The 21,954-nt window shown below is 57.6% G+C and overlaps 1 protein-coding gene across 6 annotated transcripts in view; it reads left to right on the top strand.

The window, feature by feature from the left end:
- The window catches only part of LOC306656725 (dynein regulatory complex protein 11-like), a 68,935-nt gene that overhangs the window by 37,491 nt on the left and 9,490 nt on the right, over positions 1–21,954 (top strand). For 4 of the 6 annotated variants that reach the window (XM_079132284.1, XM_079132281.1, XM_079132282.1 and 1 more), the window contains 3 exons: positions 3,111–3,310; positions 13,702–13,788; positions 19,267–19,444. In XM_079132284.1, the coding sequence (XP_078988410.1) occupies positions 3,111–3,310; positions 13,702–13,788; positions 19,267–19,444 (465 nt within the window). Of the gene's footprint in view, positions 1–3,110; positions 3,311–13,701; positions 13,789–14,532; positions 15,692–16,178; positions 16,500–19,266; positions 19,445–21,954 lie in introns of those variants that run through there. The other 2 variants (XM_079132285.1, XM_079132286.1) reach the window with 2 other exon arrangements.

Genomic DNA, 21,954 nt, shown 5'->3' with positions numbered 1-21,954 from the left:
ACCTGGCACCTGCCGCTGCCACTCACCTTGCTGTAATGGGGAGGGCAGGGGCTCACGTGTTGAAAACACAGTATCCAGTTACAGAAGAATGTGTGTTTCTTGCTTTGGGGGCTGTGATTGTTCAGTGCTCAGTGGTGGCCACTGCCCCGACCAGCAAACCTAGCCATTCACAGAAGCCATATGGCCATCACCCCAGGCTGGGAAACAGCCCCATCTTGGGCTCCCAAGACCAGACTTGAGGCTCCAGAGCCACCTGGGTGAGTAAGAGAGAGCCTGGTGTCTGGTTCCCTGACCAGACACAGGAAGATCTGGGAGAAAAGGCCGGGGCGACACTTCCTGAGCAGAAGCAGTATCCTCAGTGGGGGACTCACACCCATGGCCACTCCTCAGCAGAGCCATGCAGGGGGACACCTCCTGCCTCATAGATTAGCAAGCATCTCCAAGATGATGAGGGTGGGAAGGCGAACCCGATCAGGATCCGCAACACTAGCCTCCTGCTGCTCTGTAATCCTCCGCCAAACCCGAAGGGCTCCATGACCCTAGCCACCCCACAGCAGCAGGGAGAGCTGCGGATGCGCAGCACAAGAGCTCTGCTGACTCCCAGGCCCGCCCACCCACCTCTGGCCTCCCTGGGGCACCTGGTCCCAGGCGCAGAGGCCTTCCCCAGCCACCCGCTTCCCCTCAGCCATCTGCATGACCCGCTCCTTGAATGTGACTTCAGCAGGTCACACATACCTTCTCTGGCACCTCCTGCGCCCCTGCCCTAGATTCTGTCCTCCTATGGTTCCTTCCTCCTGCACCTCTTCCCAGACCCGCTCCCAGCCCCTGGCCTCAGCAGTGCGCTTGGCAAGCCTGCAATGCCAGCCACCTTTCAGGGACCCTGACAACCGGTGCCACCCTCCTCCCACCCCAGCTGTCCATCCCCAGCCACCTTGCCAGTTGGAATCACCCACCACAGGCCTGTGGCCCTGTGGCCCCCTCGCTGGGCACCTTCTCACGGCCTTCCTGGGGTCAGCACTGTACTGGAAACATCTATGACTGTGGTAGTTAGCTTTGGCCGACTCTTGGCTCTTTCAGACCAGTTGTTAATGTGTTCATATAGTCACAATAATGTTTTCCTTTTTTTCTTTTCTTGTACAACCAAAATGCTACAGGAAATTATGTAACATATACAAATGTGATTTTTACAACTATCCACCATTCACCACATAAACCTGGAAGACAGTTTTGAACAAGTTCTCTTTAGAATGAAATTGAATAAGCATGCTTTGTTTGTATTAGTGAGGGGGCAGTTGCGGCATATGGTGAAGGAGACACTCTTCCCCCTGGGAGGAGAGAGCTGCCTCCATTCCCTGTCCATTCAATACCTGGGCATGGAAGGCTGTCAAGGACCCAACTCCTTTCTTGCTGTGCCTGGTGCCTGATGCTGCTTGCATTCTATGCAGTAGCAACTCCCCCGCCCAAGGAGATGGACAGTGAGGTTGAAGACACAGGCCAGAACCTTGGAATAGCGACAGAAATTCACATCACATTATCACCCAGTGTCCGTCTGATTCTGCTGCCCGGCAGGATGCTGGCCAGGGCGGGAGAAGGAGCTGACGGAGGCTGTTTGCTGCCTGGGTCTAGCTCCTCCTCGTTCCTTGTGTCTTCTAAGCGTCACCAAGTGCTAGGAAGGAGGGCTCCAGGGAAGCCCTGCTTGGCCCACTTGTGGCCTGTGTCTCCCCCAAGCCTGCAAGGATTTGTGCTGCTGCTGGAAAGTGGGGAACCCCTAAAGATGTAAATAAATAAAAATAAACAAGGAAAGCTACCACAGGAGTGCAGTTTACACTGGAACTGAGGGAAGGTGTGGGAGAGAGGGGGAGAGGGAGGCACTGAGCGACCATGACCCTGGGGCTCCAACCAAGCCCTGACATAGATCAGCACTGCCACCCTCATCACGGTCGGAGACAGGGCCACGTGGCTTGGGAGCCCCAAGACCCCTCAGTGAAGGGCCACTGGTGTTTTGGTTTGAATGTGAAGTGTCCCCCAAAAGCTCACGTGTGAGACAAGGCGGAGGGTTCAGAGAGGAAGCGATTGGGTTGTGAGAGCCTTAACCCAACCAGGGACTTAGTCGCGATGGGATTAACTTGAGGGGGTGACCAAGGCAGGTGGGGCGTGGCTGAGGAGTTGGACACTGGGGCGTGGCTGAGGAGGTGGGCCCTGGGGCGTGGCTGAGGTGGGCCCTGGGGCGTGGCTGGAGGAGGTGGGCCCTGGGGCGTGGCTGGAGGAGGTGGGCCCTGGGGCGTGGCTGGAGGAGGTGGGCCCTGGGGCGTGGCTGGAGGAGGTGGGCCTTGGGGCGTGGCTGGAGGAGGTGGCCCTGGGGCGTGGCTGGAGGAGGTGGCCCTGGGACGTGGCTGAGGAGGTGGGCCCTGGGGCGTGGCTGGAGGAGGTGGCCCTGGGACGTGGCTGAGGAGGTGGGCCCTGGGGCGTGGCTGGAGGAGGTGGGCCCTGGGGCGTGGCTGAGGAGGTGGGCCCTGGGGCGTGGCTGGAGGAGGTGGGCCCTGGGGCGTGGCTGGAGGAGGTGGCCCTGGGACGTGGCTGGAGGAGGTGGCCCTGGGGCGTGGCTGGAGGAGGTGGGCCCTGGGGCGTGGCTGGAGGAGGTGGCCCTGGGACGTGGCTGGAGGAGGTGGCCCTGGGGCGTGGCTGGAGGAGGTGGGCCCTGGGGCGTGGCTGGAGGAGGTGGCCCTGGGGCGTGGCTGGAGGAGGTGGGCCCTGGGGCGTGGCTGGAGGAGGTGGCCCTGGGACGAGGCTGAGGAGGTGGGACCTGGGGCGTGGCTGGAGGAGCCACTAGGGCACTGGGGCGTGGCTGTGGGGTGTACATTCGTATCTGGAGAGCAGAATCTCTGCTTCCTGGGAGCTGGTTCCCTCCGCCACACTCCCACCATGATGTTCAGCTCACCTCGAGCCCCAAGGAATGGAGTGGGCTTCTATGGATGGATACCTCTGGAAGCATGAGCCCCCAAAGAGCCTTTTCCTCCTCTCCAGCTTTCTGGTCAGGTCCTTTTAGTCACAGCAGCACCAAAGCTGACTGAAAAGGCAGGACTGTAGAGCCTCTGCCCCGCCTGTTCCAGGGTCTGCCGCCGTGCACGAGAAGGCTCCCCTGGTGAAATCCCTGCTGTTGGCCGGGCCGTCTGGGGTAGGGAAGAAAATGCTGGTCCACGCCATCTGCACGGAGACGGGAGCCAACCTCTTCAACCTGTCCTCGGCCAACATCACCGGGAAGTACCCTGGCAAAAGCGGCCTGCAGATGATGCTGCACATCGTCCTTAAGGTACGAGTGACATTTCTCTGGCCCGGGTTCTCCTCCCTCTTGCAGATCACATTTTCAAGTCCTGCAGATAACTTTTTTAGGCCAGTAAGCACATCTCTCCTGAACCTCCCCATTGCCTCCTCCTGTCGGTTAATTGGTTTTCGCACCTGGCTGAGCATCCTGCAATTAGGAGCAGCCTCGTTTTCTGTGTAAACACTCTACTGGGCCATCCAGACCTGCCTCCCCCTGAAATGCTGGCACAGCCCAGTGAAAATTAAACCAGCAGCCTCTCCTCAGCCTGCCTCCTGGAACAGTTGGCATCAGATACCTGCACTGGGGTGTTCTCGCCCCGGGGCATGAGCTGCTGAGCTGCTGTGCCTCCTGAGCACCAGCTGTGCTCCCAGAGTCACCCAGGATGTGAGCTGGGCAGGAAGGTAAGAACGCAGGGGTCTCGCAGGGCATGCTCGCTAGGGCTCCGCGCGGGAGTGGTGATGGATCAGACGTGCGTGGACGTGATAAACCCACAGCACTGGCTCCTTCCCGGCATCCTGCTGATACAGCCCACCAAAACTGAGTGGGTGACAGGACTGGGATTTCATCCCTTAGCCACCGTCCTCCAAATAGCAGCGATGGCTGGACTGCAGTGCCAGAGCCTTCGCCTGCATGGACTTGGTCCTCTCCCTTCAGTTCTGTCAGCCATGGCCTCTCCTAGGCAGAAACGCCACCATGAGATGCATCCCCTTCATCTCTGTCTCCTGGTGGCTTGGTTGTCATTGTGAAGTGTCCCTGGAAATGACCCTTGTCTTGAAATCTGCCTGTATGTTAATATTCAAATGCATGTAGCCACCTCAGCTTCTCGTGCTTACTTTTACCGTATATTTCACGATCTTTTGTTTTTACCATATTCGTGTCTTTAAAGAGCAGCTTTGTGGATAGTGCAAACTTGCTTTTTTTTTCTTTTTCTTTTTCTTTTTTTTTTTTGGTGGGGGCGGAAACCAGGGATTGAACTCAAGGGCACTCAACCACTGAGCCGAATCCCCAGCCCTGTTTTGCATTTTATTTAGAGACAGTCTCACTGAGTTGCTTAGGGCCTCGCTTTTGCTGAGGCTGGCTTTGAACTCGCGCTCCTCCTGCTTCAGCCTCCCAAGCCGCTGGGATTATAGGCGTGCACCCCGGCACCGGCCAGTCTATGTGTGTCGACCAGTTGGTGCATTTGCTCCACTTATGTCGATGTCATTGTCCATTCTGCTGTGTCTCCATTTCACTCTCCATTCTCCTTTGCCCTTCTCTCTCTCTTTCTGCTTCTCCTTCCTTCCTTCCTTCCTTCCTTCGGGTTGATTCAGTATTTTCCTGGCAGTTCGTGTCAGTCCCTCGTGGTCTCGTCAGCGATGCAGTTGGCTGCGTGTCGCAGGGGTTGCTCTACATGGCACCCACCGGGCTCCCCACACGGAGTCAGCGTGCCCGTCCATATGCACAGTGGCAGCACAATCCACCGTCACCCTTGCCAGTTGGTAGCCTTCATCTAAAGGAAAGCTGCAGTCCAGTGTTGCTGTTTTTGCATTAAGCAGCCATTTGTCTTTAAAACTCAAGAAGAAGCACCACGTCTGCGAGGGAAGAACCCGCGGCGGGTTCCTTGCGATCCACGCCCGCCTGACCTCGCCCCGCGCCAGGGTGCTCCTTCGGCATTTCTTCCAGGGCACTGGTTGTCCTAGCGTTCGCTTCCTTCCCTTCACGCTGCCTCTCTCTCAAGGACACTTTGGCTGGACGTGGAGCTCCTGCGCACACGTTCTTCTCTCAGCACCTTGAAGACGCTGCGTGCAGCCGCCCGGCCCTGCAGGGTGTGGAGGCCCAGCGGGCGCACACCTCCCGGGGCGCTGCTCCTCTCGGGGTGGCTGGAAGACTCTCCCTTATCCCTGTCGCTGCCTGTTGGACGGACTGTGCCTGGCGTCCCTGCTCTTGACACTGTCCACAATGAATCTGTAGCTACATCACTTACAAACGAATTGGGGGGATCGGCACCATGAGCTCCTCAAATAATCTTTCACCCGTCTTCTCGCTCCTCTCCTAAAACTCCGTTAGATATATTTTCAGCTGCTTGATATCGCTCCCTAAGTCCTGTTCCCGCTCAGGTAATTCGTTGCTGTGTTTGAGTTACCTACCCTTTCATCTGTCATCTCCAATCTGCTGTTAAACCCGTGGCGTGATTTATTTTTATTTTTATTTTTATTTTCGATACCTTTGTTTCTAATTCTGGAATTTGTCTTTGCTGATCGTGGTTGATTTTCGTTTCTAAGCTGCATGTCCCCATCTGTTCATTCCCTGTGACCATCTTTTCCTCTAAGTCCCTGCACGTCACAGTCTACCTTGCAGATCTCACCCGCTCATTCCCACATAGCACCGTGCAGAGTCTGCTTCTGCTTGATTGCGTTCTCCTTGACCGTGGGTCACATTTTTCAGTTTCTTTGTGTGATTAATAACTTTCTACCGTATGCTAGACATTGTGGATGATATGTTGTAGAAGTTCCCTGGCATGCTGAGCGTGGTTCTGGCAGGCAATTAGCTGACTGGCTGATGAACTTGAACTTGCAGAGGCTTTGTTCTCTGTTTTCTTAGCGCGGGTCTGTTTGAGTTTACCCTCCGTCCTAGGTAAGCCCCCAGCCCGGGACATGGTCTTTCTTCGGCTGCAATGGAAGAAGTCCTGCGCCGAGCTCCTGACTGGGCAAGAGCTGTGGCATTGGCTCAGCAATTTCAGTTTTCCAGCTGCTGTTTTTCACTGAGCTTCCTGCTCTCTCCCACTCCGTGTGCATGCTTTGCAGGTCAGCTGCTGACCGAAGGTGAGCTGGCCACTGAAGCCAGGCAGCCCGACCTGTGCCCTCTGTGTGCTTAACCACCAAGCTAAGCACCAGGGTCTTCAAGGACAAGTAACAGAAACCCATCCATTGCCCGAATGAGCCCCCAGCCTGTTTGTTCCAAACGTCAAGTGGTGCTGACGTTTGGCCTTGTCAGAAGCACGATCATAAAGGCATGAGCGGTTTCCAAGCATCTGCGCATCATTTCCTCTTAACTCATCAGCTCTCACAACAGCCCGGCAGGTAGGCGCTCAGGCCGTTCCATTTAACTGATAAGCAAACTGAGGCACAAAGCATTTTAGTAGCTCCTGGGTGGCAGTGTGGCTGTATGACCCCTCGGGGTCCAACTCCAAAGCCTCGGGTTTCACAACTGCTGTCACAGCCTCTGCCAGAAGAAGGGCTGCAGGCATAGCCTCCTGCTCCCGGTGTGCAGCGGGCCCAGCCAATGACGTGATCAGCACGTGCTCACTCCAGGAGGCCATTTGTTCCCGCTGCTGAGAGGCTTTGTCTCAATATCAGATAAGCTGTCTTTGCACTTATTAGAATGATCACAAACTGACATCATGTGGACCACGAAATGTCGGATGTAAAATTATTAAAACGTGGAGCAACACACTTATCTGCCTGGGCTGTGTGTCAGAGCGTCGGACGCACATCTCACTGGACTCCACCTCATTGTGTGTATAGCTGATTAATGAAAGGCACCCAGGTCCCGGGAGTGGGAGTCATCCAGTTAAAAATGTGCTCCGTGAGGCCGCCATGCCCCCGCGTGACTGACAGAGCAGCTGTCTGCCTTTCCAAGAGGTCGCACTTTAATTAACCAAAGGAAAGTGGGATATTCTGCTTGTGTTGGTAAGTCCAGGGCAGGAAGCCCACCCGTCACTGAGGTGTGAACCCAGGACACAGACCAGACCAGAGCATAGCCCGACGAGGGTCTGTGGGACTTGCCGAGGCGAAGGGACAGCAGGACCTGATTTCTCCCCGCCTCTTCTTGTGAAGAATTCCTGCTACGGAAGTGAAGCCCGGAGAGTGAAGGGGCCACTGGAGGGGACGTCACTGGAGGGGACGTCATGGCCACACATCTGCTGGTGGCTCTGCCTCACCCACAGCCGCCTGAGCACACGGGGAAGTGGCTGGTTTATTTGTCTCACAGCTGCGAAGTCAAAGCCCTTTGCGATGCCGTCCTCGGAGGACTTGTCTCTCCCACGGAGCCTCAGGCTGCACGCGGGGGAATGTGCCCTGCGAGAAACTCACATGAACCGCTCATCGCACACACCCCGGCTCACGCGCCACACAGAGAAGAAGATATGGTCTTGGAACGTTAGAAGAATATTCAGTGAATGTCTCTTAATGGCCAACTGAGAAGTGTTTGGTATAGGATGAATATTTAAAAGTATCTCCTGGACAAAGAAGCTCGCCAGTCAGGGCCATTACCCAGGACTCGCCCGGCCCGGCCTCCTCCCGTTTCCAGGGGGACAGGAGCAGAAGGGGCTCCGTTGGCCTCTAACAGGAGGGAGACATTTGCTAAGGACTGTCAGGCAGGCTTTTCCTTCTAACTGTGCTAAATGCGTAATGAGGGAGGGACCAATGTCCCCATTTTACAGATAAGAAGATCGATACTCAAGAGTACCAGATTTGACCCAAAATACAAAAGAACCAGAGGACTGGCATCTGCCCGCAAGCCCAGGTCTGACTCCACCCCGCCATACTGGTCCCAGCTGTTCCCTGGGAAGGGTAGACTCTCCTGCCCTGCCCCTCATGGGCTTCCTGAGCCAAAGTGTCACCTGGGAACATTGAGCTGTTGAGTGCCCGAGAGTGCCCACCAGGATGCCACTTCTTGCCTAACCCGCTTCCTGCGTGTTCCCTCTTCTCTAAGACTGGCCTGACTCTCAGGCCTCAGCAGCGTCAAGGGAGGCCAGGCAGGGGACGCACTCTGGGTTTTGGGACTGAAGTGCTCTCCTCCACGGTGGTCCTTGGCTCTCCTCCTCTTCCTGGGCACTGACCTGGCCCTCTGACCATGAGACCAGGGGTCAGGAGAACAGGGCTGAGGCACTGCCCAGCCAGGTGGTGTGGGTGTGTGCAACCGGTCTGTGCAAGGTCAAGTTCAGCAAGGAGAATGCCAAGGCCAGCGCCAGCCCCAGAGCAGAGCCCTTCAAGGGCGAGAGCGGGAGGAGAAGGCAGTTTGGTGATGCTCGAGTGTGACAATGGAGGGGGACTATGACAGACAGCTCAGTGGCCTGCTGGGAGAAGGTCAAAGCCACCTTCCACAGTGTGGTGGAGGTGGTTTCAGACTGAGGGAGGTGCAGGTAGGTGTCCAAACCTTTCACTGTTTTGTTTGTTTGTTTTGTCTGTTTTTTCACAGACTTTATTTTTTAGAATGGTTTTAGATTCATGTTAAAATTGAGCTGAAACCAGGGTTTCCATGCATTCCTGTCCCCACATGCGCACATGCCCCCTTAACACCCCACGATGGGTACCACTGAAATCCGGTGGCAGTGGGGGTCCAGGCCTCAGAGTGGCCGATGAGGCCTCTGTGTCCCCAACACTTCAGTCCCAGAGAGTGTCAAAGCAGAGAAGGGTCAGAGGGAGCCCGGGAGACTCCAGCAAACCACAGAGGGAAGCGCTCGAGCTCCGGGACCCACCCATCTGCTCCACTGGCCTCTGCTCGAGAACCCCAGGACGTACTCCATCATTGACGCAGAACCGAACGCCCGCGATGGCATTTGATGGGGCTGAAGAGCCCTCTGCTGGCAATTGAAGTGAACTTTCCCAACTTGTGAAAAGTTCAATTATGAATTAATTACATTTAATTGTCCATGACCTCAAACTATCCATGGGTAATTTAGATAAAGACTTTCCATAGCTAAATGAAAATCAGGAGAGCAAAGGATACCATTTTTCATTAACAAATTGGCAGCGTTTGAAGAGTACAGGACACCAGGAAGGCACTGTCGATGGCGGGTGAGGGCCCGGCCAGCGCTGCCTTTGCCTCTCAGTAAGAAAAGACATCTGCCCAACACATCTGGCCGTGGGTCCTGCGTCCCTCCTCCCAGGCCGCTGTGCCAGGAGGACCTGCGGCTGTCCCTCCCTCCGAGGTCTTCCTTTCCCACCTTCCTCCCGTCACACCATGGCCACACCCGCCTGCGCCGAGGCCGGAGCAGAACATGCCTGGCTCCCTGGGAAGGCCTCTCGGCCGCGGCCCCTGGGATGGCTGTCCGCCTGCTCTCTGGAAGGACAGCCCCGGCTCCTCAGTCCCATCCCATGCGCACCTCAGCACCCTGCCATGTGGCTTCTGTACCCTCCACTCCGCCAGGGCCACCATGACGATCTCAGTCCCACGGCCCTGGCTGGCACTGCCCACTGTCACCGCACCTCCGCCCTGCACTCTGTCCTCGGCTGCCTCTCCTCTGCTGCCTCTCCTCTGCCTGTTGTCCTGGCCTAGACCCTCCTCCTAGGTCAGAGGCGTCCGGGGGGCTGCCAGGACCCCTTGCAGTCCACTGCTAGAGCCTTCCGCCTGCTGCCTCCCGGGCTCCACTGCCTTCCAGCTCCTCTCCTGGACCTGCCCAGCCACCCTGGGCCCACAGCTGCCCAAGCTCACCTCCTCGTTCCTCCCTCAACTGGTTCCTTTGCTCGCTACCTCCTCCTCCTCCAGGAGTCTAGCTGATTCTGAGCACCCCTGGTGTCTGCTCCCTGCCTCCCTGTCACCCTGTCTGGCTCTCACCTGCTCCCTTCAGAAGCCTGGCAGGTCACCTCCTCGCCTTCAAACCCGCCCCTCAAGGCCCACGGTTCACACATGGCACCAGGTCTCAGCCCCAGGCCCCCCTTGGCTTCCCCACACACTCCCTGGAGGGCTTTGCTGTGACAGGATGGGATTCCTGAGGAAGGTCTTCCCCAGGCTCTCCATCGCGTCTCGGATTCAGCAGACGGCAGTGGCCACGCCTCCTCTTCCAGAAGCAGCCCAGAGCCCCATCAGGTGCCCTGGCTCCTGCCAAACCCAGCAGGCACTTCCGGCCTCCAACTGGACCTGGTGGCCTTGGAGGTCTGTCTGCTGGCACCTGGGCTGCAGTCTCGGTCCTGTGCCCTCACCCCGGCCTCCGTCTCCACCCTTGTTTTCCCAGGCAGCCATGAGCCTTGAGCCAGGGGCCTCCGTCACTCATCCCTTGCCCAGCACCTGGCACCTGCCCATGTGGAGTGGTCTTCACTCCACAGTCCAGGCTTATGTGGTGAGGCCAGTCTTTCTTCCCCCGAGCAGTCCTGTTTAAGCCACTAGACAATATCCAACTTACCCATGAGTCTCCATTCTCCAAGGTCAGCAGCCTCTGTCCACAGATCCTCCCTCAACTACCCAGTCTTCTGTGCTTCTCCAGAACTGCGCACGGTCAGCAGGAATCCTATGCACTCGCCATTCAGCTGCCCCGGGGACGGGGGTGGGGACAGGAAAACCAGAGACACATTCTCAAGGACGGGACGGCGAAGGTCTTCGTGGTCTTCCTGCTGGGGTGAAAGATGACAGAGGACACAGGTCAAGGGACCAGATGCTCTGGGAGCAGCATCTTGTCTCCATGGCAACGCCACAGTGTGATGCTGCTTAGCAGTGTGGGCTTGGGCTCAGGCAGACCAGGTCTCCCTCGGCCCCCAGTGCGGACCTGGCTGTTACTCCACCTTCACGTTGCTCTGCCTCGGTGACCCCAAGTGGATTAGGGGAGACGCCGTGGACAGCTGGGCCCAGCATGTGGCAGGTGGCCGGTGAGGTCAGAAGCAGTGTCCTGGGTGTGAAACACGCCACATGAACATTGACTGGATTAGCAGCTTCAAGGAACGCCCCTGGGGCTGCCTTCCAAGCCGATCCGTGGTGGCAACTGAGCCCTCGAAAACCACACACTCGGATGTCCCTGCGTGCCCCACTGTGGGAAAGCGGCCCGGGGAAGGCGTCCCACTGGGACCGCAAGAGCCAAGCGCACGCCTCTTGTGGTTCAGGTTCACCTGCAGCCGCGCTGTTGAAAGCAGAAAGAGAAAAGCAACAGTGAAGTGAGGGCACTCACAGCTGTGAAGCCATTAAGAAGAGCCAGTCTGAGCGAGCAGGGCGCGGGTGTGGAGGAGAGACCATCCTCCGCTTCCACATGGACACGGGACAGGAGGGCCCACTGCTGTGCCCAGTACACAGCGCCGCCTAAGCCAAGGGGCCATTGTTCATGGAAAACGGTTTTCCGGTGGTCTCCCTTAGTACTAAGATGTTTAAGAAGGACAAGGTAAGATCTTGCCTTTGTTGTTATAATGAGAAGGTTGAATAAACCCTTTCCCGGGGAGCATCTGATTGTCCTGTTCACTCTGGGGCGAGGTAGGAGGCCTTCAGTGAGCAGCGGCCCTCGGAGCTTTGACAGCCAGCTGACTGCCGGGCAGCTTGTGTTGGGAGGAAGCTGGGCCAACCCTGGAACCAAGGCGGGCTTAGGTCCACCTCTGTGGCTTGGCCAGGGTCACATGGGGAACTGTCAGCTCTTTGGGATGGAGAGAAGGCAGTTCTGCGTTGGTCTGGGTTGAGTCAGGAGCTTCCAGACGAAAGCACTATGGAGGGACGTGAAGCTTGGAGCTTGAGGTGACAATGTGGCATGGTCAGCACATCAAAGCCAGAGGGAAGCCTGGCAGCGGACAAGGCCAGCCCTTGAGGGCACGTGAGAGGGGCACGGAGAAACCAGGGCCTTCAGAGCCAACCGCCTGTATTTGAGCAGAGTGGGAGTCTGGACTGGGCCACGGACTGGGCCGCGGTGGTACCTCAGCACCCACTGGGGAACTTAGACACCACTGATGTCCAGGGCTGGGACAGGATGTTGTGTTCCAGAGGACCCCCATGACCCTAATGAGCGCCACCTAGGCCACCTCCCCCAGGACCCAGCCCGCCACTGCCCCCACACACAGCCCTGGCTTTTCTCCAAGTACCGACCACAGATGGCCGCCAGTACCGCCTGGCACTGTGGCCCTCTGACTGGGTGTCCTTTCGCATGGCTTCTCTGCTCAGGTGACGCTGCTCGGGCAGCACCCACATCCTGTGCCTGAGTCCCTGCCACTCCTGCAGAGGGCTCATCGCCTGGACGTGGCCTCAGGGACAGCTCAGAGGGAGCCCTCCTCCCAAGGCCGCAGAGCTCTGCCGTCCCCCCTGTTGCCCTCAGGCCTGGATGATGCCCGGGACTTAGGGTTTCCAGCTCCGAGTCACGGAAGTGCCTCTTAGTCTGTATTTCATGCACAGCCTTCCTTCGAGAATCACAGAATGTTTAAGCTGGAGAATCACTTAATAAGTTGCTTTGACACATCGGAGAGCTAATTTTATTAAATAAGAGATCACAGACGAGGGAGTGGGGTGGAGGAGGGGTTCCTTCATCCCACACGGGCACTTTATCCCTCTTACTGAAGGACGAGCCGAGGCGAGGTGGCCTGGTGGGGCAGCGAGCTGAGAGCCCACCCTGCTGCCGCACATCTCCAGCTAGGCAGCCATGCCGAGCAGCACCCGGTCGGAGGGCAGTGTCGGGGAGTGCCGGCAACGACACACTTGCAGTGTGGAGAGAAGAGCCACAGCGTGCCCAGGGGGGCTGGCACATGGGTGGTTCCGGCCGGTCACCACAGCAGTCTCACTGAATTCATGTCGCCTCTTCTCTAGCATCACATGCCCAGGAGAGGTGACATCTGTGCAGACTCTGGTGCCAAAAATAAACTCTCGATGGCCAGGCCAAGAAAAGCACCCACAAATGCAAGGCACCCAAATCAGCAGGTGCAGGGGTGGAAAGGAGGAGGAGAGCCTGGCTTTGGGCCAGCCGCCCATGTGTCCCCGGGGCTGCCCATGTTCTCGAGGTGCGGGTGAGATTGCTGTGGACAGGCCTCTGCTTCAGGTGCCAGCCTGGCTCTGAGTCCTGCCTCCACCACTTCGCAGCCCGAGCTTTGGTCCTCGAGCTGCAGGGTCCCCATCTGAGCAGGGTGATGGCGACACCTGCCCTTGAAGTCCCAGGGAGGAGGCGTGTCAGGGGCTCGGATAGCCGGTGTGCCCAATACCCAGCACACAGCTGGTCAGTCGTCCCCCGCCAGCACTCCCTGCGTCACCACCCCATGGCCTCTGGACTGCGGTTAGCCTGGGGACTCTGCCTCCGTGAGCTGCTGTCCAGGGAGAGCCTGGATCACAGAGGCGCAGCTGGATGCAGGCAGCAGAGGGCATGGCGTGGCCCTGGCACTGACGCGGGTTTTCTCCTGGGGGCGGGCTTGAATACAAACGGGAACGGCCAGTGGCTGTCCTCAGAACTCATGCCTGTCCCTGTTCGTTTCAGCAGGAAGTTACTGATTTATCACAGACCCAGCCGAGTGGAGGGTCAGGGCCCTGGGCAGTGCGGATCCATCCGGGCAGCACCGGGTGCCGGGGAGGCCTGCACCCGCCACAGTGTGGACCCCGTCTGAGCAGCACGGCAAGTGACCGTGCGTGCAATGGAGTGGCGCCCAGGGCACCCTGGCCCTGTGACCCCCGGGGAGCCCTCAAGCCTGCCGCTGGGAAGCCTTGCTCAAAGGGCTTTTCTCTCTCCTCTGCAGGTGGCCAGGCAGCTCCAGCCCTCCGTGGTTTGGATCCAAGACACAGAGAAAACCTTCTACAGGAAAGTTCCCAACACTGAGAAGCGGGTGAGAGCCCCTCACGTTCCCTGCTCTGCCCTTCTCTTCCTCCCGGGGCCCCTTGCAAGTGGTCCACCTCTACTTTTCCAGAAAATCTTGCCTCATCCAGGGAAAAAGGGAATGTGGGCTTTCAAATCTCCTGCAGTGGTCTGTCTCTGCCTAGGTCCTTTCTGCCTCTGAGAGGATCCAGGGCTCTGATCTTATGAGGCTCGATTTAGAAGAAAATGTGGAAGGAGCGGAAGGGGACTTCCGACTCAAGCACGGGATTCAGAGGACAGAAACAATTTGGAGAGCTCCGCTCAGTCGCAGCCAACGGCACACACAGGAGTTATTATTAGGATTTCCTATTGTTCATAATAATAAATAACAAAAGGCCTGAAAGTCGTGAACAAAGGCCGTCAACATCAAGCTCCCTGCACTGCGGGCCTCCAGGGAGCCCCGATTCGATTGCTTCCTTCCTTCTTTTCTCTCCTTTCAATGGCCCCCTCCCCCGTGCTTCCCCCCGCAAATCACCAGCAAATTTCCCACAAGTTAAAAAAAATTTGCAGAAACACATGATTGTTATTCCACATCAATTTGCACCAAAGCAAATAGTGGTTAACTGTGAATTTCTGATTAAATTCATGAGGATTTTAATCACTTTGGATCCTTATGTATTATACATCATTTTTAGCAGGTAGGGATGATTTGGATAAAGAATGAAAGCTCAATCTTTTCTTCTCCAAATGAGCCCTGATTGCCCTGTCGTTTCAGAAACTCTTAGGAGGGCTCATTCATTATCTGATCTGGGAACCTGGCAGTCGGCGCCCTCTGCTGGCCACATTGCTGACTGAGGAAGAAGGGAAGGTCCACACATGGGAAAAGTTGATGGCAGAGATGACTGTGAACCAGATCACAAATCTAAAGAGCAGTGCCAGGCCGTGCTTCCTCCAAGGTGCACGCCCCTGAAGTCACCGGGAGTTTGGCTCACTAATAGGAAGGGACAGGACTACTCACTACCCCACAAAACTTCAGCCTGGGTGGAACTTGAAAGATGTGGGCCCCCAGGCCTGCTCATCTTAGCTCTCTGTGTGTCCTTCAGCAAATAACTTAACCTCTCTGAGCCTCCGCTTCATTAACTATCAAATTAAAGGGTTCCATCCAGAACAGTCCCTGAGGTACTTCATGAAGCCTCTCTCAGATCCTCTCCCACGACCCCCTGGAGCTCTTGGTTGCCGTGGGTAATTATAGCCATGGGCTCACCTGCAGCCTGGGCCCATGGAGAGTCAGAGGAATATGAAGCATTCGTTAGCGAGACAGCCAAGGAGCACCGGGGAGGGCTGGTGGGGAGAAAGACGTGGGTCAGTGGACCCAACACTTCAGAGAATCAGCACAAAGGGGCAGAGGTGCTGGGGGAGGGAGCGGATGGGATTGATGCAGACAGACCCTGTCTCCAGCTCCCCGCTGGCCAGCTCTGCACAGCCGGCTGGGCTCGCTCCTGTGGGAGGTCAGGGCCTTGGAGAGGCCCAGTGCCTTCCTCTGCTCACTTGCACTGGAGGATGCAGAGACTGTCAGCAGAACTGGCCACCTCAAGGACCAGGAATCCTGCCCTGGGGCAAGTCCCAGAACCACCTGGGGGATTCGAGCAGAGAGCGTCCTGCCTGGGCCAGCCCAGGTTAGACGGCTGCAGAGGCAAGTGCTCCCCACAGCGGCCCACACAGCCCTGCCCCCAGCAAAAGGGGACGTGGGCCCAGCTCCCCTCAGGACGTGGGTCTCAGTCAGCCCCACACCCCAGGGGTGGCCTCTCCACCTTGGAGACTGAGTCTTACCCCAGCAACTCAGCCACCAGGGTCCTGGACAGCCAGAGCCTTGGCCACATATTCTGAAGGTAAGAACCAAAAGCCAGGCCAGCAGGCAAGAGGAACCCAGTGCATCCTAACCAGCTCCTCACTGCCACCTGGGGAGCCAGCATCCCTCTGTCCACCTGCCCCCACCACTGTGCTGTAGACTACCCTCATTCCCAACTGAGGCCCAGAGAAGCATGTCCATCTGCCAAGAAAACTGGGGCTGCCGAGTCCCACTGGCCACCCCCCCAAGACAGAGCAAGGACCACCTGGCCCCGCTGGCTACTGCTGATCCGAGAGATTCCAGGAAGCCTCTTGAAGAACAGCCTCATCTGCGGTGACTGAACCTGCCCTCCAAGGTCTCTGCCTCAGAGCCAAGGCCCCTCCTAGGGCCAAGCCAGCAAGCAGAGGAGAAGGCCCAGCCAGCCAGGGCAGCTCTGAGCACAGGACCTGCCACCAGAAGGCCAGCCCTGGCTTGCAGGGATGGGAGGCCCCAATGTCCAGGACTGCTTCAGGCAGGAAGTGGAGGAGCCTGGTGGCAGGAGGGACGTTGACTGAGCATCTCTTCTTCCCCAGGCACAGTGCACATCAGTGCAACCCCCAGATCCCTGGGAGAACGAGCACATCATCCTCTGTTTAGCAGAAGAGGTCACCCAGCTAGTTATGGGCTGCGTCGGATTCAGAAGCAGTGCTATCTGCATGCAGCGACCACGCCTGCCCTCCACCTGGACGCCACCCACAGGCTGGAAGACTCTGAGAGCAATCAGCTACCCCCAGCCTGTCCCCCAGCACCTCGCCAACCTCAGGCCCACTCTCCTCCCCTCCTGAGGGCTGCGTGGGGGCCTCCTGTCTTGGAACCAGAGGTGCACGGCCCTGGACCCCTCCATCCTCCTGCCCCCTCCCTGTTCCCCCACATGGTCCCCCTGCCGCAGAGAAGCTCTGACACCTCTGGAATTTCAGAAGCGTCCAAGCCCAGCCCTGGGTGACCACCACTGCACCGGCACACGCCTGCACATGCCCCTCCCCGTCCCCTGGGGGAACGCCACCTCTCCTCCAGGCAGCTGCCATGGTGGTTTTGTGGCGCTAGAGGCAGGAAAGCAGATTGGACTTGCTGTGCAGATGCTTGGCCGCCACTGTGAAACTGCCCACATAATACAGTTGTGAGGCTGGCCAGCCCCACGGCAGACGGCAGGGTGGAGGTTGCCAGGCGATCGTGGGGACGGTCAGTTCCAGTATGATCGATGAGCATGTGGGTCTCCTGCAGAATGGACAGCTCTGAGCTGGAACAGCAGCGGCTGAGTGCAGGTGGGGGCTGCTGACTGAGCACGCCTCCTATTCCCATGCCATGTCCAGGGCGTTGCGCTGGACATGGCCCAGGATCAACATTTGTCATCCAGCTCGGCTAATTAATTTCAGGTGGCCCTGCCATTTCAAGACAAGCAAGTAGCATCATCTGCCTCAGAGAAGGCAGAGAGCGCAGTGCCATCGTCATGGCAACCAGGCTGCTGGGGATGGGCTCAGACCAGGCAGGTGTCTCTGCCCCCATAGAGCCTGTCCCCAGCCTCGGGCCCTGACCAGTCCGTCATCCACTCACCTCTGGCAGCTCAACGTGCGTCCCCGTCAGTCCCTCCAGGTGTGCTCCACAGCAAGCTGCTTTCAGGACCGGCCGCCATCGCCACCAGATCGCGTCCCAGCCCACCACCACCCGCCGCTGCCCTCCCCACTCCGAGAAATGATGCTCAGGAAGTCCTCAACACAAAAGAAGCACGAGACTTCTCTGAAAACACGTTGCTGAGAAGTTTTAAAGAAGGCGTAAATAAGTGGAAAGACGTTCACATTGGTGGGTTGTTAAGAGGTCAGTCATCTGCAGATTGATGTCGTCCCACAAAGATTCTGGCTGGTTTATTTTCAGAAACTGAGAAACTGATACTAAAATGTATATGGAGATTCAAAGGACCGGGCCAAAACAAGCTCCAGAAGGAAAGCCGTCCGAGGAGGGCCAGCCCCCGACTTCTTTCCTCAGCTCACCGCAACTTGGGGACCCCCGAACGCTTTGGTTCGGGCACGGGAGAGGTGTGTGGATGGGTGGAATGGAAGTGCGTCAGGAAGCGGGGCTCACCCTTGTAGCTGACTGATTTTTGCAGAGGTGCTGAGACCGCTCAGTGCGGGAATGGTCTTTCAACAAAGGCTACTGCATAAGTGAACGGCCACCCCCCGAAGAGTGACGTCGTACTCCCGCCCCGGCCGTCTACAAAACTCAGCTCACTGCGTGTCCCACTGCTTCAAGTAAGAGCTAAGATTGAAGACTCTTAGAAGATGACGTAGGCATGCACCTTTGTGACCTCGGATTAGGCAATGGCTTCCTGGATGTGACACCAAAAACACAAGCCCAGAAGAAATTCTAAACTGTGTCTCATCGGATCTGAAATGGCTCTGCTGCAGAGGGTGCCATGGGGGAGGTCAAAAGCCAGTGGGCCCAACACTGGAGCTAGGACCCCTGCCGTGGAGGCGGAGCCAGTGCAGACTGACAGCCGATCGGGGATGCGCCCACCTAGCCCTGACCCAGAGTTAGAGGCGAAGCCTGTGTTTGCATTGGCGGGTACCGCAGGGCAGGAGGGGAGGAGTGGGGGCTGGGGGTTTGCCCAGGAAGCGTGCGTTATTAGGGGTCACAAAGACAAAGGGCTGGGGAAGAATCAGTTGCTCAATCAACACTGATTGAGCACCATCTGTATGCGAGAGACCATTGGTCCAGCCTCTTTGCCGACCTCCTGCCTGAATCCCTATTTCTGCATCTCTTCCCTTCCTGTCTCTCTACTGCAGAGGACCCGTGAAGGGCCCCGAGACAGGCAGCAGATCCATAGAACTCTGAGTCCAGAACTAGAGCAAACAGAGTAAGACAGTGACAGACGACTCACAGAGAAGGCCGCACACCAGGTGTGAGAGGGCTTGCCTCCAGGATGGGAGGACCCTTACAGCTCCTTCACAGGAAGGCAGCTGACCCAATTTGTCAAGTGGGCCGAGGATCTAGGTGCACATTTCTCCAGAAAAGACATTCGGATGACAACGTGCGCATGAAAAGGTGCAGAGTGTCGTTAGCCACCGGCCAGACGGGAGCCGGGGATCTCACTCTGTGCCAGTCAGCTTCACATGGGCGTTGCCCGTGGCAACCTGGCCAGAGCAGCCCCGCTCTGGGGTGCAGAGCGAGCACCCGAACCCAAGCCGCGCTCCTCCTGCGTTGATCAGGGCCGGGAGACCCTGGATGAGACAGGAGCACACTGTTGCAGGCAGACAGCTCTCAGAACCTGTGTCCCCATCAGTGAGGGAACCTTGAATCCACCCTCGGAACAGCTCACAGGGCGCGGACGCGGGCAGACCACGAGTCCCAAGGTGCTCGCATTCAGTCGCTGCGTCCTTCCTGCCCTCCCACCTTCCAACCCTGAATGCCAGAGAGAGGAAGGAACTGCCAACAATCACAACTCACCCAGACCAGGAAGTGCCTTCCCGGGTGGGTCCAGGGACAGTCTCAGGAGTCGCGCTGGCCAGAGCCTCGAAATCACCTTGACAGGCCAAGCCCCGCGCTTCCTGTTTCTAGGAGGATGTCCTTTGCAGTTTTAGTTATTTTTTCTACAGGTGGGGTACTTTTCCTCCCCTCTCTCACTCCCAGAATGAACCTAAACGCCTGAAAAAGCAGCTTCCCAAACTCCTGAAGCTCCTGAAGCCAGATGACAGGATCCTGATCGTGGGGACCACACAGCGTCCCTTCGATGCCGAAATTCAGTCTTTCTGCAGAGCCTACCAAAAAATCATTCTGGTTCCCAGACCGGACTACGCCTCCAGATACGGCAAGTATCCCAAGCCCCTTCCCCACGCCGTCCCGGTGGGCGGTCCGGTCGGCTTGCAGGGAGGCCGCCTGGGGACTGTGAGCCCCATGGAGCCCCAGAGGCAGCGCGACGGAAGTGGAAAGAGCCAGACCAGGTCCCGGGGCCCTGCTCAGAATCCTGGCTCTGACCCGAGTAGCTGTTGAGCTCCGCAGGGCAGCTGGCCGCCAGAGCCTCTGTGCTCCTGCGTGCAGCGGCGCACTGCCCGTGTCTCAGGCTCACCTCTTGGCCCTTGTGTAGACTGCTGGCAGAACACCGGCCCATGTCAGCCCCCAGGAGGCCCTAGGCCTTGGTGGCAATGGTGGAGACACAGGAGGGAGGGACGACGGGTGGGTCAGTGGCAAGAGGGTGGGGGCAGTGGCTAGCGGTCCTTTCTGCCCCATAACCACCTACCCTCGGGCCTAAAGCAGCAAACCTGGACCAGGGGTGGAAGGGGCTCCTGGGGCTTCCCCCTCAGGTTCCCACTGGAGCAGATGTCAGCGAGGGCTCTGGTTATCTGAAGACTGGACCAGGCTGGACGTCTGAGGCAGTTCCCTCGTGTGCCTGGAGTGGGCGCTGGTCATCCGGGAGCCAAGCTCGGCTCTGGGAAGGAGCAGCTCAGGAGCACACGTTGCAAGCGCTCCAGGCAGTAGTGGAAGGATTCTTGTGACCCTGCCTCAGAAGTCACACCATGACCATTACCACACTTGGGGGTCAGGAAGTCACAGGGCCACCAGATTTAAGGACAGTGGAAAACAGAGTAAGACTGCAGGTGTCACTGACATGGCAGGTGGGCAGCACCGTGGAGGAGTGGCTGGGGAATGGGTATGGAGATGGAGGCAGTGTGTCAGTGTTGGGAACGGTGGCGATGGGCAGGCCACGTGCCGCCGAGGGAGCCCATGGCGGCCACCCTGGCCCAGGTGGTAGACGTGACAGCGGCAGCGGGGGGTGATGCTGGGGAGGTTGGAGCGGTGGTTGTGGAGACGATGCAGTCCAGTGGCGGTGGTGGTAGGGGGGCGATGGCAGTGGGGTGACGCTGGGAAGTTGGCGGGGCTGGGAGTGGAGCAATGCAGACGATTAGGTGAGACCAGCTTTTACTAACCCTTGCCAGTCACAGTAGCTCCACCAGAAGGGGACACGTGTGTCCTGATCTGCTTGCTCTTGAGTTTCTCAAGAACCCCTTGAGCCGCCTGTAGTCCCAGTGGCTCTGGAGGCTAAGGCAGGAGGATCTCAATTTCAAAGCCAGCCTCAGCAAAAGTGAGGCACTCAGCAACTCCATGAGTCCCTGTCTCTAAATAAAATACAAAATAGGGCTGGGGATGTGGCTTAGTGGCCAAGTGCCCCTGAGTTCAATCCCCGGTACCAAAAAAATTACAAAAAAAAGAACACCCCTTGAAAATAAAGTGGGAGTCATCGGAATGTAGAAGGGAGACCATCAGTGCAGAGCAAAAGGGTGGGGGGGGGGGACTGGAGCGAGCCTGAGCAAGCCTGCTGTGCGCACGTGAGCCCGCTCCGATGAGACCCCTCTCTTCACCCCAGTGTGCGCCACTGACCAGACCATAAGCAGAGGCCCGCGCGCCCCGCACGCCAGCTGTTGGCCACTCCCTGTGCAGCATGCCCTCATTTCTCTCTAGATGAGGCTTCATCAGTCAGTGTCATCCAGAGTACTGGACGACTCTGGGCTCCATCATCTCTCCAGCCACCAGCGGCTTCTCCGCCTTATAGGGCCACACAGGCCTCCACTGGATCCCTTGCATCCAGCCAGTGTCAGAAGGAAAGAGGGGACACAGTTCAGAGGATGTCACAGGAGGCCCTCAGGACTCGACCCAGCACCAACCATACCACCTTGCCCAGGATGAGTCCCCGGCCCACCTGCTGCAGGCCTCGCCTGGCCACCGCAGGCCGCGGGCTGTGCTCCTGCCTCCATCAGAGCTCCTGCCCCCATCAGAGCTCCTGCCCACCCCGCGCTCTGTTTTTGTTTCTAGTGTACGTATTTTAAGCTATTCTGATGAAATACAGTAGGGTATTATTCATTTGAAGGAACCAGAACATTCCTCTTGACTGGACTGAATGGTTTCTGTTGTTTGACAAAACTACGGGCCCTGTAAAGATGGAGTTATTGATGTAGAGCACAGGCGACTGTCCTTACCATGAACCATCGGGTGACTCTAAGGACGCAGATGGCATTACAGATTCCCACCTGAACCTCCGCGTGGCGTCCTCGCGGGAGGAGGGGGCGGCCCTTCCTGGAGGCGGGTGATGGACGGGCAGAGTCTCTTCCTGGGCTCAGAGCTCTGTCCACTAGGCTACTGCCTGTCACATATGTCTTCCTGGTAGGCAATTTGTTCAAGCTGCCATTTTTGCCAACATCGCAAGCACCGTCCAGCATCTCCTCCGTAGCCGCAGTGGTGGGGACATTTGTCTTATAGAAGGCCAGTCCCTGCCATAGCAAAGATCAGAGCGTCTCTTCCAGCTCATCGAGCATGGACTGCAGG

Source organism: Sciurus vulgaris (assembly GCF_902686455.1).
Source record: "Sciurus vulgaris genome assembly, chromosome: 3".
NCBI lineage: Eukaryota > Metazoa > Chordata > Mammalia > Rodentia > Sciuridae > Sciurus > Sciurus vulgaris.
The sequence above is the reverse complement of the archived record's forward strand: the minus strand, read 5'-3'. Positions and strand labels throughout refer to the sequence as shown.